General features: G+C 35.3%; 1 protein-coding gene across 3 annotated transcripts in view; it reads right to left on the minus strand.

Moving 5' to 3' along the window:
• Window positions 1-14,447, minus strand: part of DLG2 (discs large MAGUK scaffold protein 2) — a 2,692,860-nt gene that overhangs the window by 2,160,520 nt on the left and 517,893 nt on the right. For 2 of the 3 annotated variants that reach the window (XM_043992737.1, XM_043992735.1), the window contains exon 1: window positions 5,821-6,450. The exons of the other annotated variant lie outside the window; for it this stretch is intronic. In XM_043992737.1, coding sequence (XP_043848672.1) covers window positions 5,821-5,850 — 30 coding nt within the window. In that variant the 5' untranslated portion in view covers window positions 5,851-6,450. Of the gene's footprint in view, window positions 1-5,820; window positions 6,451-14,447 lie in introns of those variants that run through there. 3 annotated transcript variants of the gene reach the window in all.

A 14,447-nucleotide genomic window follows, 5' to 3' on the forward strand; every position in this document is an offset into this window, starting at 1 on the left:
GAGTCAACACTTTAAATTCTATATTGAGCATACAAAATAATATGGTTATTAGTTTTTTAAATAATATGGTTATTATTACTATTTTAAAATAATGTATTATTTAAATATATATTTGTGCCATAGTTTATTGTACAACACACATATAAGTTTACTATTTGTATAAAACATGTGAAATACATAGATATAATATATTAGTTAAAATAATACGGTTACTAGTTAATAATATGGTCATTAGCTAAGAAAAATATTTAAAAGCTTTTACCTGTTAAATTGCTACTCTTTCTTCCTCTTGTAAATTGTGCATCAATTTGCTGTTTGTAAAAGATAGAGCTTGACAGGAGCAAAGAATGAAATTCTATTTATTTGAAGAACAGATGCGATATTAGAAACATCAGAGGCAGTTTCTCCCAGGCTGCCTTGTCAATGTGACTTAGTCATTTAATCTTATTATTGGATTTTGATTGTTCATGTTAACCTGCTAAACACACAATGTGAGTATAGCCACAGGATACTGAGAAGTAACCAATTACAAAAGCAGCCTAATAAGGCTGCTTAGGAGAATTGCCTTTTGTGGAGACAGGAACAATTCCTAGTTAAGTGGAACACCTGAAAACCTTGTTTTTGTCACCAGTAGATGATTCTATCTCAGTACATGTCAGTGTACAAATTTTGGTTGCAGAATTAATTTGATTTAATTTTATGTCACTAGATCTTTCCATTTCACAGATTTGTAAATTATTAAGATTGGAAAGAACTTTAGAAAATATCTAGTCTAAATCCTTAATTTTACAGATGAAAAAAATTTAAGGTCCATAAAGGGAGAAGTATTGTTCCAAGAGCAACAATCCCAAGAAAGTTGTTTAGTAAACCTAGGATTCAGACCCAAGTTTACTGACTTCAAACCCAGTCCTATTTCAGATGCTCTATCATAACTTGATCAATATTGATTTTAAAATAATCCTGACTATTTTTACAAAGAATGCAAGATATATTGCTATGCTTCTCCATTTTAGTAAATTTTTCCAATGCCCAATGAGAATCATAGGCCTGGAAGGGTATTCCAATCCATACTTCCTACTAGTGACTGAAGAATAATAATTGCTTACATCTATATTGTGTTGTATGGTAGAATATGAAAGTATTATCATGACTTTTTTTACAGATGAAGAAACTGAGAGGTAAATTTATTTGCCCATGTGTGATCATATAACAAATAAGTGGCAGAGTTGAGACCTGAACTCAGTTCTGTGTTTCAGTTCATTCTGTCACATCACCACTTAATTATCTCCTAACCATTATGACTGGATAAATTCTTAGCTAACCTCTTGTGATGAAGAACTCCATACCTCATAAGGCAGTCCAGTTCATTTGTAGACATCTAAAATTATTGGGAAATTCTCCTTTACAAAAGCTACCATTTATCTCTCTGTCTAACCTCTACCTTTTGTTCCTAGTTCTCTCCTTCTCGTGCCATTCAGACCAAGTCTAAACTCTTCTCCACTATTTTGGATATTTCCAAAGAAGTGATCAGCTCCTAAGTATGTTTTCCAGCCTAAGAATTCCAGATCTTTCAACAGAGCTCAGTATGATATGATTTCAAATTCTCTTGCTATCCAGGTCACCCGCCAAAGAGGGCTATAGACTTATTGATGTCCTTGTTTAAATGGGGTACCTGAAAGTGAATAAACTACTTACCCAATTAACCTGAACTGCTGCATTATTGGCAAAAGTTATTCAACTGATATCATGGTTGTTCTGACCCATACTAGAATTATATTGTTCTGATGTTTTTATTAATGATTATTATCCCTATCATGTCAATACAACAAGAACTTGTTGTTATGATGCAGGAACTCTTTCCACCAAAGCAAATTATAATCTAACCATAAATTACAGTCTTAGAGAGTAGCTTATGAATCAAACAGGTTGAGGGAGTTGCCCATATGACACAATTTGTGTCATATAACTATAGGCCTGTGTTATCTCCAATATTAGAATGTAAGCTCCTTGAGACCAAGGGATATGATATTTTTGTCCTTGTATTACTAGTGCCTGACAGTGCCTGGTACATGGAAGGAGCTTAATAATTGCTTGTTAATTAATTTATTTGATCCCATTATTCACCAGGTCTGGTATGATCCCAGCAGAAGTTTCCAGAACTAAAATAATTGGAATCAACGGGGCTGGCTTTCTCAAAAGCATGAATTAGATAATTTTAATCAATCTTTTCCCTACTATGACATTTATTGCAATCATTTTCATTCTCCAGTGTTGTCACATAAAAAAGGGATTAGACTTTTTCTACTTGGCCACAGAAAACTTAATTAAGATTGGTAAATGGAAAGTATAGAGAGGTAAATGTTACCTCAACATAAGAGATTTTTTAAAAAACTGCCTAAAAGTAGAGCTATCCAAAACTGGAATCTTGGAGGATAGTGAGTTTCCTATCACTCAAAGTCTTCAAAATCCAGATGATCTACTGAGGGTTCTAGAGACAAGATTCAAGGTTCAGGTAAGGTTTGAACTAAATGACCTCTGAAATCTCTCCTAACTTTAAGATTCTATTATTAACATTTGAAATATGAACCTAAAAAATAGCATATTGGATAGAAAACTGGTCTTTAAGTCTGAAAATCCCAACTCTCAATCCTAACTTAGACATCTACCAACTATATGAGTCTGGGCAAGTCACTTAACTTCTTTTAAACTGTTTCCTCATATGCAAAGTGAGAATAATAAAGGTGGTTGAATAATCAAATGAGGTGATATGTTTAAAGCATTTTTCAAACATTGGAATGCTACATAAATGTGTTATTATTACACTTTCATTGTTGAGTGTGAGTTCACCATTTGTCAAAATATTTCACCTCCTTTATTATTATTAATAACAATGAGAATACTAATAAAACTTCATGTTTATATATTGTTCTCTCAATTTACACTTTAAATACTGAAACATGTTGTTTTACCATGATACAACTCCTGTGATGTAGATTAAAAACAAGTATTTTTATCATGCCCTTTTTACAGAGGAGAAAACAGAGGCTCAGTGAGCATAAATGACTTTCCAAGGGTCACTGAGGTAGTGTATAGTAGAATCCAGACTTGACTCCTAGCCTCCAAGTGTTTGTTTTACTCCAAAATATTGCTTCTCTCGCAATATATAATATTAAGAAACAACCCCCAAAATGTGTTTTTAATAATGGATCCTATAGTGTATACCAAATCAAGGATTTAAGTAATTATCTAACTCAACCTATACACCCCCAAAGAATCCATATTATAGAAAATGCAACATGTGGGCATCCAACCTTTGCTTTAAGACTGCCGGGATGGGAGAACACAACTCCTATTACAAAATTGTTGTTGTTGTTGTTGTTGTTGTTGTTACTGCTGCTGCTGCTGTTTTTCTCTTTTATCAAGTCTAGATTTTGCCTCTCTGGAATTTCTACTCATTACTTCTCCCCTCTGGGGATGAGCACAACATGTTAATTCTCTATTCCACAACTCAACCTTTCAAGTACTCCCAGAAAGCTATCATATGCCCACAGAGTTCTCTACTTCAAGTTAAATAACCCTAGTTCTATATTATTCTGTGTCATGGACTATAAGCACTCTTTCCGTTATGCCACATTTCTTCTTAGCCATATCAATGTCAAAAATAAGTTTATTTTATTAACTTGCATATTAGATTCAATAGGTAAATATAAATATTGCTTCATCTCTATGTTAGTTTTATATGAATATACTATTTCATAGCTTTAACTTACAAAGATGAAGCAATATTTATATTTACCTATTGAATTTAATTTGCATGCTAATAAAAATAAACTAACTTATGACATTGATATGGCTAAGAAGAAATGTGGCATAATGGAAGGAATTCTGTATTTGGAGTTAGGAACATCTGGGTTTGAATCCTGCCTCCAGCATTTATTAGCTATGTGACACAGTACAGGTTACTTAACTTCTATGAGTCTGTATTTTCATCTATAAAATGGGTATAATAATTGCATATCCCTAATAGGTTTGCTATAAGGACCAATTGAGACAATGTAGGTAAATTATGTCAGAAACTGTAAACCAAGTATATGAATGTTGGCTGCAGTTATTATTACTATCATCATCATTATTAACATGGCCATAGTCAACACGCTACTACTTTGCCGATTTATTATAAACTATATTGGAGCTATCAAATTGAAATAAGTTGAAGTTCAAAATCTTTATATTTGTCAGTTGATTTATCCAACCAGAACCAATTAATCCCTAATTGAACCCTTTAGTTACCATTTAATACTGTGGATGATTCCATCATTCTATGAAAGACAGTGGGAAATGATATTCTTTTCTTTTTAAAAGTGGCAGCCAAGTTTCCTAATACCCTGAAATGTGATGGTTTGGAACAAAGGAACTATAAAACATAGTCAAACTGGCTTTTTGACAGTGTCACCTGGAGAAAAGTTAGCCTGAGAGTGACAGCCTCAGGATGAGAAAGAATACATTTTAAAAGACTGTGACTTTTCCTAGAAACTGAAATTTTTTCTACCTGGCCACACTAGTTATTTTGTCGATGATATGAATAAGTGAAGGAGGCAAAGAAATAAGTAGCCTTAGGAGGGCAAAGACAAGAAAAAAAGTAAAATAAGAGTCCTATTTATATTAGAGGCCTTATCATTTAACATAAATAAGTTCATTACCTTTAAGTACATTAGTCCCAACTGAAGCATCTTCCTGCATCCAATCATACCAACCAAAGAGTGCAGGTACTGTATATCATCATGTAAAGGGGCAAAATATGTACTCTCATTTGACAGCATGCTTGTTTTGGGCTTTCAAAACTTGCCCGCCTTTCTTATTTCACTGAGCAAAGAACACAGATGAAAAATTTACACTTGGCAAATCTTCTACACGTGTCTATCGATTTTGCCTGCCATGTCTAATGGGTGCCCAGTCAACTGAGGGTGCTAATGTACCTGGCTCAGATTCATGAAATAGGTCACTCATGCATGAACAATAATAATGGAGGTGAGGAATAACTGTGTCTGCAAGTTCTTTTCTAAAAGAACAGGGATTTCTCATTTTTACCCCCTAAGTTTATGAAACTGAAACAAAATTTGGAATAGATGATAGAACAAGAATAAAATTAAAAATATTTGATTTGAGAGGAAATTCTCCTCTATTTACTACCTATTCCCCACTTTTCCAAGTTCTTTCTATGCAAGTAAATCAATATCAATAATTCACTTCCTCCTGAAGGCAAGTAATTTCAGATATGGGTAGAAAGTCAATTTAGAATCAATGGTGGGTTTTTTAGGAAGGCCTAAAGGTATATTTTTCCTCCCCATCACAAAAACAAAAATGCAGACCATGCGGATTCTCCAATCAGCAACAATATGTCAAGTCACACTAAACCTGATTGGTTTCTTTGAACACCAGAGACATATACAGCTTTCTGGTTTTTAAGTGAAAGCTAATTATCGTGCTCAGAAAGACTAATCTGATGTAATATGTCAAAATGATGTGTGTACTCTACTACTACTCAATGTATTTCAATATTGAGCTATTAATAGATGAAAAAGCAGAGCCTGATAGAAAACATGAGCATGCTCTCCTTTTGCTCGCAATGTCACTTTAAGAAGTTGAATATGAACAAACATATAGACCCTTCCACACAGAAAACACAATGCCCACTGGAGTAGATGATAATGATCACTTTCGCTTGTAAACTGACAGGACGTCTGCAATCTGTTAAATTACTGAAACGGAATAATGACAGAAAGATTTGCACAGACCAACAATGCTGCTTCCCCATCCTACCTTGGTGGTGACAATGCACAGACAATCCATCCTGAAATCCTTCCCGTGGCTCAGTAGGTGTAAATCGCATGAACAAAATCAGCAAAGGTGAGAAAAGGTTTTTGGTAAATAACAAACACAGCAGCTCAGCCGGGAGTCTGCACAGACGGCTTTTCCAAGTGGGCCCCTCATAGGGAAACTGGAGTCCTCCTCCACACAGCTGAAAGCAGGCAGGATTCTCCTAAGCATCAGAAAACCCCCCTCGAAATCCTCCCTAGCCAAACTTCCAGGTGCCTCACTGGCTTGCTCGGCTGCATAGTCCCCCCAAGTTCATTGTGCGATCCAAAGGGCTCCTCTGAGCATCCTGCACAATTGTAACCCGCAAGATGCGAGCTACGCCAGGAACTAGAGAATCACATTTCAGCTCTAGCTCTTGTTTCGGAATTCAGAGATCTGCAGTTCCCCTATACCCATAAGATTTCCTTTGCCAAGTCTCTCCCCCCACCTTTTTTTTTCCTAGTCTTCCCCCTCCGTTATTTCCTACTAACTCTGAGGAAGCATAACATGTGAAACTACCGGGCCCATCTATCAAAGTGCTGTCGCTCGGTTGCCAGAATAACCGCGATGGGTAATAAAAGCTATTTATTACGAGCCCAATTCCTGTGAGCCTTCATTACTTGAAAGGTATGCCTGGAACACTAAGGTGCGTGCACCACTTCATACATCACAGCTCAAATCACTCAGAGTTACCCCAGCAGCTTCGGAGAAATGACTAACAGCTGGATAATTAAGATCAGGCAGCAGATAAAAAAGAAACAGGGTTGGAATGAATATGCAGCTTAAAAAATGCAAACTTTCCACCTTTATTTGTCTAGGATTATGTGTGGGCAGTAATGTATGCAAACACGCTGAATGCCACTGGACCTGAATATTTCAACTGACACAAGGGCATATATTTAATCGGAGGGAGGGGGTGCGGAGGGGATGGGCTGGGAAGAGACCTGGAAACTTTTAGAAAAGTTTGCGATCGAAAGACCAGAAGAGTTCTCTCCCAAACTTTTGCCCCACTTCCCTTCGAGTTTAGCTGCTCCTGATATTCTGGTTAGGCAGCCATAGGTTGAGCATACTTCCTTTATTGTCCTGCGGAACTTTGCTGCAAGGTGGTTGCCCCCAATCCCTACCTTTCTTGCAGCCGAGCTGGTGCAGCCCTTCAGATGCTTGACATGCGTCATGCTGAATAAATGAGATGCTCTGTCCGCCCTTTGAGCCTTCTCCCTCATACAGAGTGGGAGACAGATCATGGAAAAGACAGAATGAGAGCCCTGACTGAGGAGAGGGGGTATCAATGCCTCCTCTTCATTAGAGGGAAAATGTACAGCCAACTGGACTGTTGACAGCAAGGAGAGGAAATGTCTAGACACCCATACGTTACAATTCATCTTTTCAACGTTCAGGACAGGACACCCTCCACCCCCAACATAATCAGACTGCTAGACTGAAAAATCTTTCTTATATATGTGTGTATTGTATGCATGTGTATATAAATATATATGTGTGTATATGTATGTATCTATATAGGTATACAAACTTTGCATATACAAACCTGTATATATAAATGCTCATGCATAAGCATGTCTGTGCACATATGCATATACATATGTGTGTGCATGTGTGTATATTTACACATATGTTTTCAATAACAAGCCTTTCCAAGAAGTAAGGGATGTTTAAGAAGCCTCTAGCTTTCATGAATTATTCAAGTTCTAACCCTGATATCCTCCTGATTGTTAAAGAGATGTGTCTCAGTAACTGACATGCCATTATTTTGTTTAAATGAGGTCAGTACTACCAAAGTAAAAAATAGCAAATTAGAAATGTAATAAGAAAGCAAAAACAAATTAAACAAAACTTTAGAAGTTTCCTTTAATTCTAAATCTTGGCGTCTTTGTGACTTTTTAAGTTGATAAATCATGGCATAGTAGAAAAACACAAACACAAATTCCAAATTTATATGCCCAAGACAGAATTAAATAAAACAACACCAAAGAGAGACTGCAACCAATTTTTATTTATTTATTTATTTGTTTGTTTGTTTGTTTGTTTGTTTTTTTAGTGAGGCAATTGGGGTTAAGTGACTTGCCCAGGGTCACAGCTAGTAAGTGTTAAGTGTCTGAGGCCAGATTTGAACTCAGGTACTCCTGACTCCAGGGCCAGTGCTCTATCCACTGTGCCACCTAGCTGCCCCTAACCAAACAATGTTGTATGTTGTTTTTTGGAGTTGATGGGGAGGGTCTGGATCCACGATTTCAACTGTGTGCAGGGTTTCTCAGTGTGGGGAAATTGATTCTCCAGTGAAGATCAGCAGTTCATCAGTAGTGTTTAGTTTTACAGAATTGTCAGGAACAGAGCGGTTAAATGACTTTTTTCATTTAGTTACAAAGATAATGTGTCAAACAAAGGACTTGAAGCTGGGTTGTACTCATTCCAAGGCCAGTCCTGTGGCCCCTACACCAAGTTGTTTTTTGTTCTAATAAAGGAAGGTTTCACAATGTATTTTGAACAAGGTAATTCCAATGTTGCCCATTGTATTTAAACTGAGCTTTATTCCCCTTTAATGGTGTGTACATTAATTAGCTGTGTGACCACAGGCAAGTCACCTAAATGCTTCAAGCCTCAGTTTTGTTATCTAGAAAATACACATAACTGGGGATATACATGCATGCATACATGAATATACACCTATATAACATACACAAATACAAGCAAATATACATACACATATAGATGCATATGCATGTGTCTATGTATATATGCATACATATCTATGTATGTATAATATTTGTATATATATATACATTCACATATATTTATCTATTTGTAATATGCATGTATATATCAATCTACACCTATATCTCTCTATACACACATATATTTGCATGTGTACAGAGAGATATAGATAAAATTTGGCAAACCATAAAACACTATCTAATGTATCCCAAAAGTCTTAATATGGTTCTAAGCTATAAATAGCTTAAATTAAAACTTAAATTAAGCTTTAAATGCTTAACATTGCACTAAGCCTTTTGAGAAATCCTGTGTGTCAGTTATTATTATCATTTGTCATTGTAGCTATTATTCTTTCTGATTTGCTTTCTTTGCTCTCTACTTGCAAAGTTTTAGTAATGAATTATTTCCTCTCAGTAGCTGTGCTTTTGAGGAAGGGAATAACCCTACTGTTATTTTGATTTTAGCATCACAAATAAGCAAGCCTTCTAGCCTAGCCTCTATCCCATGGGATTAATGAGATAAATGGTGAAGTAGCTGTTGTGAAACCAAAGGTTAAAGAAACTTTCCTTGCCTAAACCTTCTTTATTGTGCCATCATGGCATTTAATTTAACTCACTATTTTCTATACAGACCGTGCAGATAGACAATGAATTGGGGCCAGAATTGAACAGGAAGAAAGCCAGATGAATGGCCTTTGGGAAAATACGCAGTGTTTTTAGTGACACACACCCCCCCCCCAAGCTTCTCTCTGAAATAAGGTCTACCATGTTAACATCAGTGTTCTTCCAGTGATGGATGCTTCACAGAATGGAAACATAGAATATCACAACTCTAAAAAATAAAGTTTGGGTCATCCAAAGGGCAGGGGAGTAACATGATGGGTGAGTGTGAGCAGGATGTAATATATTACTAATGAAAAATTGTGTGGGTCAAAGAGTACAGTATTGTTGGGGAAACATAGGATCAGAAAAGGCAATGGGCCAGCGGTGCTTATTTAGAGGTTAGACTGCTGGATTTGTAATCAAGAACACATGAGTTGAAATCCTGTCTCGGACATTTAGTTAGCTGTGGGAGCCTGGGTCAGTCATATAACTTCTCTTAGCCTCAGTTTCCTCATTTGACGAATGTAAATAACAATAACAATTAACTCACAATGCTGTTGTGAAAATGAAATATTGCATCTAAATCACTTTGCAAAACTTGAAGCTCTAGTTAAATGCTAACAGCCTCTCTTCTCCATGGGCATTCAGAGATCTAAAGGAAGGTTCTCAGTGCATTAGGAGGACCTCTTCTAGAGAGGATTGTGGGGAAAATGCAGACAAAAGTAATGTAGGATGAGAAGGCAGATGAGGTTGCAATAGAAGGTATATCCACATTGACAAGATCATAGATCCAGCCAAGTATTGAAGAAGCACTTCCTAAGCTTGCTGACACTGAAACCTACACACTTTATTCTTAAAGGTTCCCAAAAACAAATAATCAGAGAATTTTAGAGCTAGAAGGGGGTTTTAGAATTCATCTTACCCAAATTCTTTATTTTATAGATGAGTAAAATAAGACCCATGGAGGTTAGAATCAATTGGCATAAATATTATATAGATATAATTTCGGAATAATGTACTACAAAGAGTAAAAAAATTAAAAATACATAAGCATAAGTTCAAAAAGGTAATAATAAAAATACTCATTTGCAAATTAGTATTCTACCTAAGTTTCATCTGATGCCTCTTGATGGTATGTAGGAACTTGTCCCTTGCCTCTTTTTGTATCCCCAGTTATTAGCTCAGTGCCTGACACATACTAGGGACTTAATAAATGTTTCTTGATTGAGTAGTTGATTGACTCTCTTATTCTTTGTATTCCCTAAGGCATAATACAATGCCTGACATATAATAGAAATTAATAAAAACTAATTAATTAATTGGACAGTCCTCAGTTCACTTGAGTCTCTCTATGGTTCGTAGCAAAGTTTGTGAGCAGATTTTGCTGTCATAACCCAATCCCATGCCCTATGGCATTTCAGACTATACATCTCCTCAATCCAAGAGACAGAAGACGGGAAGGAACTTCTCATTTTGTTTTAAGACAAAGCATCAGCACAAATTGGTAACTTTGGCAGAAATCAAGCAAGAAAATCAAGGGGTGAGAGGAGTCACACACCTATAAAAATACAATTGTATATTGTCAGTTATAAAATGTTTCTTATAACATTTTATTCTTATAATATTTCTTATATATTTTATATATCCTTATAATTCTTATATATGTATATTGTTTCTTTAGTCAAAATGTTTTAGAAACAAAGGATGGATTTGTGATTTCATTGATACAGTGAACTTTCAGGTAAAGATGAAAAAAAAATTATTACAACATGAAAGGTAGGGAGCTTTACTGTAGGTATCTCACTGATAACCAATCAGACAGTTGACTACTTTGGATAGTGGAAACATTAATAATACACCATTTAATTTTCTTAAAATATTTATTTATCTTGAGTGTTTACTTAAGTGAAGTAGAATTTAGAGACAGTGTCAACAATATCTGCTAAGGCCTCTAGAAAATGGAGGTAAAAGTTGGTTTGAATAACCCATTTTATTGCTTCATTTCTTCACTTTGCACATAATGTTATAGCTAATGACTACAACAGAGAATAACAATTAGCAAATTCATGAAGTGTGCTTAATTGACACTTCTCCCAAAAGAATTGTTTGTTGACTTGAGACAGATCTTTTGCCTTGATTATAGCTGATTAGGACATGAAAATTGTGACTGAATCTTTCTCTTCAGGCATGGAATATAAAACATAAAATTCAAACATACTTGTGAAATACAAACACATTTTTATTTACCAATTACTTATGATACAGACAAATTATTTCCTCCAACAATCACTTTTGAGGAAAGAAGTACAATTCATGAAATTATTAATTACTTTTTCCTGATTATAGACATTAATCCACATTTGCACTGAAATGAATGTATTTTGTGATGACATCCATAATTTTGACCATCTTAAGCATCATTAATTCATTCAGGATTGGTATTATCCTTGATAATTGCTAAAATAAAGAGCTAAGCTTTTTCATGATCTAATGGGAAATGTTTCAAGTTAACAAATTTACCATCACTTTGATAACTTTATCTTATTCTCTTTTCACTGAACTTATGCTGCTCTCATAAAAATGTTTCCAGTTGCAGAGTCTCATATGAACCCATATGTGGTTACTTGTTTTTGGTTTTTTGTTTGTTTGCTTTTTACCTCAACTATACACAAAACCATTTTACATATGAAGAAACTGAAGCTCAGAGATGATAAGAGATTTGCTCAAGGTCACACAGTATCTAATAGTAAGAACTAGTGAAAGGGACTGGACCTGTGACTTCATTGATAAAGAGAGAACTCACTCTTATAATGCAGGCTAATCTCTTCTCTGCAATTCATAGTCTTTGGAGTTAGTTAGAGCACAGACCAGCCATGAATTAGTAATCAGAGACACTACTTGAACTCAAGTTTTCTTGATTTTGTGGCCAACTTTCAATCCCCTATGCTAGCATGCCTCTCATAGTTTTTAAAACAATTGTGTATATATACACACATACATACATATATATGCACATACATACACACATAAATATATATGCATGTATATGTATTTGTATAAGTATATACATGTTCATATTATATACTGTATATAAATATCATATACAAATGTTTATATATGTGTGTGAGAGAGTGTATACACATATAAAAATAACACAAGGTTAAGATGTGAAAGCTAGGCAAATGATGATGGAACCACTAGGAAATATATTGTAAGGGCTAAAATTCTAGCTATACTGTCTAAAATATCTAATGAGTGGTCGCCAATAAATTATAAGCTTTAGCAAGAGTTATACTTTTAAGCATTTATTAAGGAGAATAAGAATTTGGTAAAGAGAGAGTGAAAGGCCTACATTCATCTATCTATTAAAGGGAGAGCGCATTTCTAGCTCCCTTCTCCAGTCCGCCTCGCCCCTTCTTCCTCCCACAAGCAAACGTCACTTCCTGACGCCAAGGAGCTGCATGTCTTGCCTTCAGACACCTTCTCCTCATTGCGGAGTTTTGCTACAGTAAGTAGCAGGTGTCATCATTCCAATCGTTACAATAGATAATAGAAATTATATAAATATTATTATATTTATATAACACACAAACATAAATTGCATTAATTTATTTTCTATAAATCTGTGTTTAGATATATGCACATATACATAAATGTGCACATATACACATGTACATATATATACATGTATACATATGTGCATATATATCCCAGTGGTTACGTCATCATTTGCCTAGTTTTCACATCTTAACCTTGTGTTGTTTTTGCTTCTTTCCTCTTCTCATCTCTCATTTCCAATCAATTTTCAAGTTCTATTGATTCTACCTCTGGAATAATTCTTTCATTTATCTTGTTCTCTCTTGTACTACACCTCCACCTTAATACCTGCCTGGTCTTTTGGAATAGTCCCTTAATAATGGATCTTCCTCTTAATCTCCCCCCTTTCCTTTTTTCATAACACTGCCAGAACAATTCCTATGTATTCCCCTGGTCACATTACTCTTTTACTCAAAAATTACCACTAGTTCCCAAGCACTACATAGGTTTTTGTTGTTTGTTTGTTTTTGGTGAGACAATTGGGGTTAAGTGACTTATCCAAGGTCACACAGCTAGCAAGTGTCAAGTGTCTGAGGCAGGATTTGAACTCCGGTCTTCCTGAATCCAGGGCTGGTGCTCTATCCACTGTTTTATTATTCATATATATTACAGGTATGTGTGTGTGTGTGTATGTGTATGTGTGTGTGCGTGTGTGTGTGTGTGTGTGTGTGTGTGTGTGTGTGTGTGTGTGTGTGTGGTCATTTAACAAACATTTATTAAATGCTTAATATGTTCCTAGTTGCCACCTAGCTGCCCCTCACTACATAGGTTTTAAACTTCTTTGCCGAGCATATAAGATCTTCCACAGTATGGTGTAATTCCACCTTATCCCTTCCACAAACTCTGTCTTCTATCTGAATCAGACTGCTTCCTAACCCTTCAATATGACCTGAAGTTTTCCATGTATCTACAACACCTTCATTTTCCTCATCACATGCTGAATTCTTCACCATGCTTTAAAGCCAAAATCAGATATCACCTCCCTAATGCAACCCTTTTATCTTTCCCCAGACTTTACCCTAATGATCATAGGCATTCACAAAGCAACTCAACCCAGATTGAATGAACACCTATGTCTAAGAATACTAACACCCTTGTCTATTAGACTCCCCAATGGACCTTGTTTTGGAACTCTTAATATTCATAATTATCTTCTCCTAATTTTTTATCATCAATGATTAGTTCATGAACACTAGGAGCTTAATAAATATTTTCATTGATTGTGCAGTGATATAGGTTGTTTTGTACAATGGGGGTCAAAGTCTAATTTCATTTTTTAAAATTAGATTTTAGTTTTGTTCACTTAATGAGCATTTATTTTCTCTCACTGCTACAAGCTTCTCAGCACTTGTCAAAAAAACCCGGAACATAGTAAGCATTTAATAAATGTTATAAATGTTTGTTAAATGACCATACACACACGCACACACACATGTAATATATATGAATAGTAAAGCACAACAAATTCTTGTATTGCCCATCTCCAAAAATCTGTGCTTCATTCTGAAACTTGAGTCTGTCACCACCTCTCTCTCAGAAAGAAGAATCATGATTGGGTCATGGAATTAATCAGAGTTCTTAAGTCTTTCAAAGTTGTTTGTTTTTAAAGTGTTTTTGTCTTTGTATAAATTACCATCTTGGTTCTACTCACATCATTTTGTA

This window comes from Dromiciops gliroides, chromosome 3 (genome assembly GCF_019393635.1).
Source record: "Dromiciops gliroides isolate mDroGli1 chromosome 3, mDroGli1.pri, whole genome shotgun sequence".
In the NCBI taxonomy this organism is placed as follows: domain Eukaryota; kingdom Metazoa; phylum Chordata; class Mammalia; order Microbiotheria; family Microbiotheriidae; genus Dromiciops; species Dromiciops gliroides.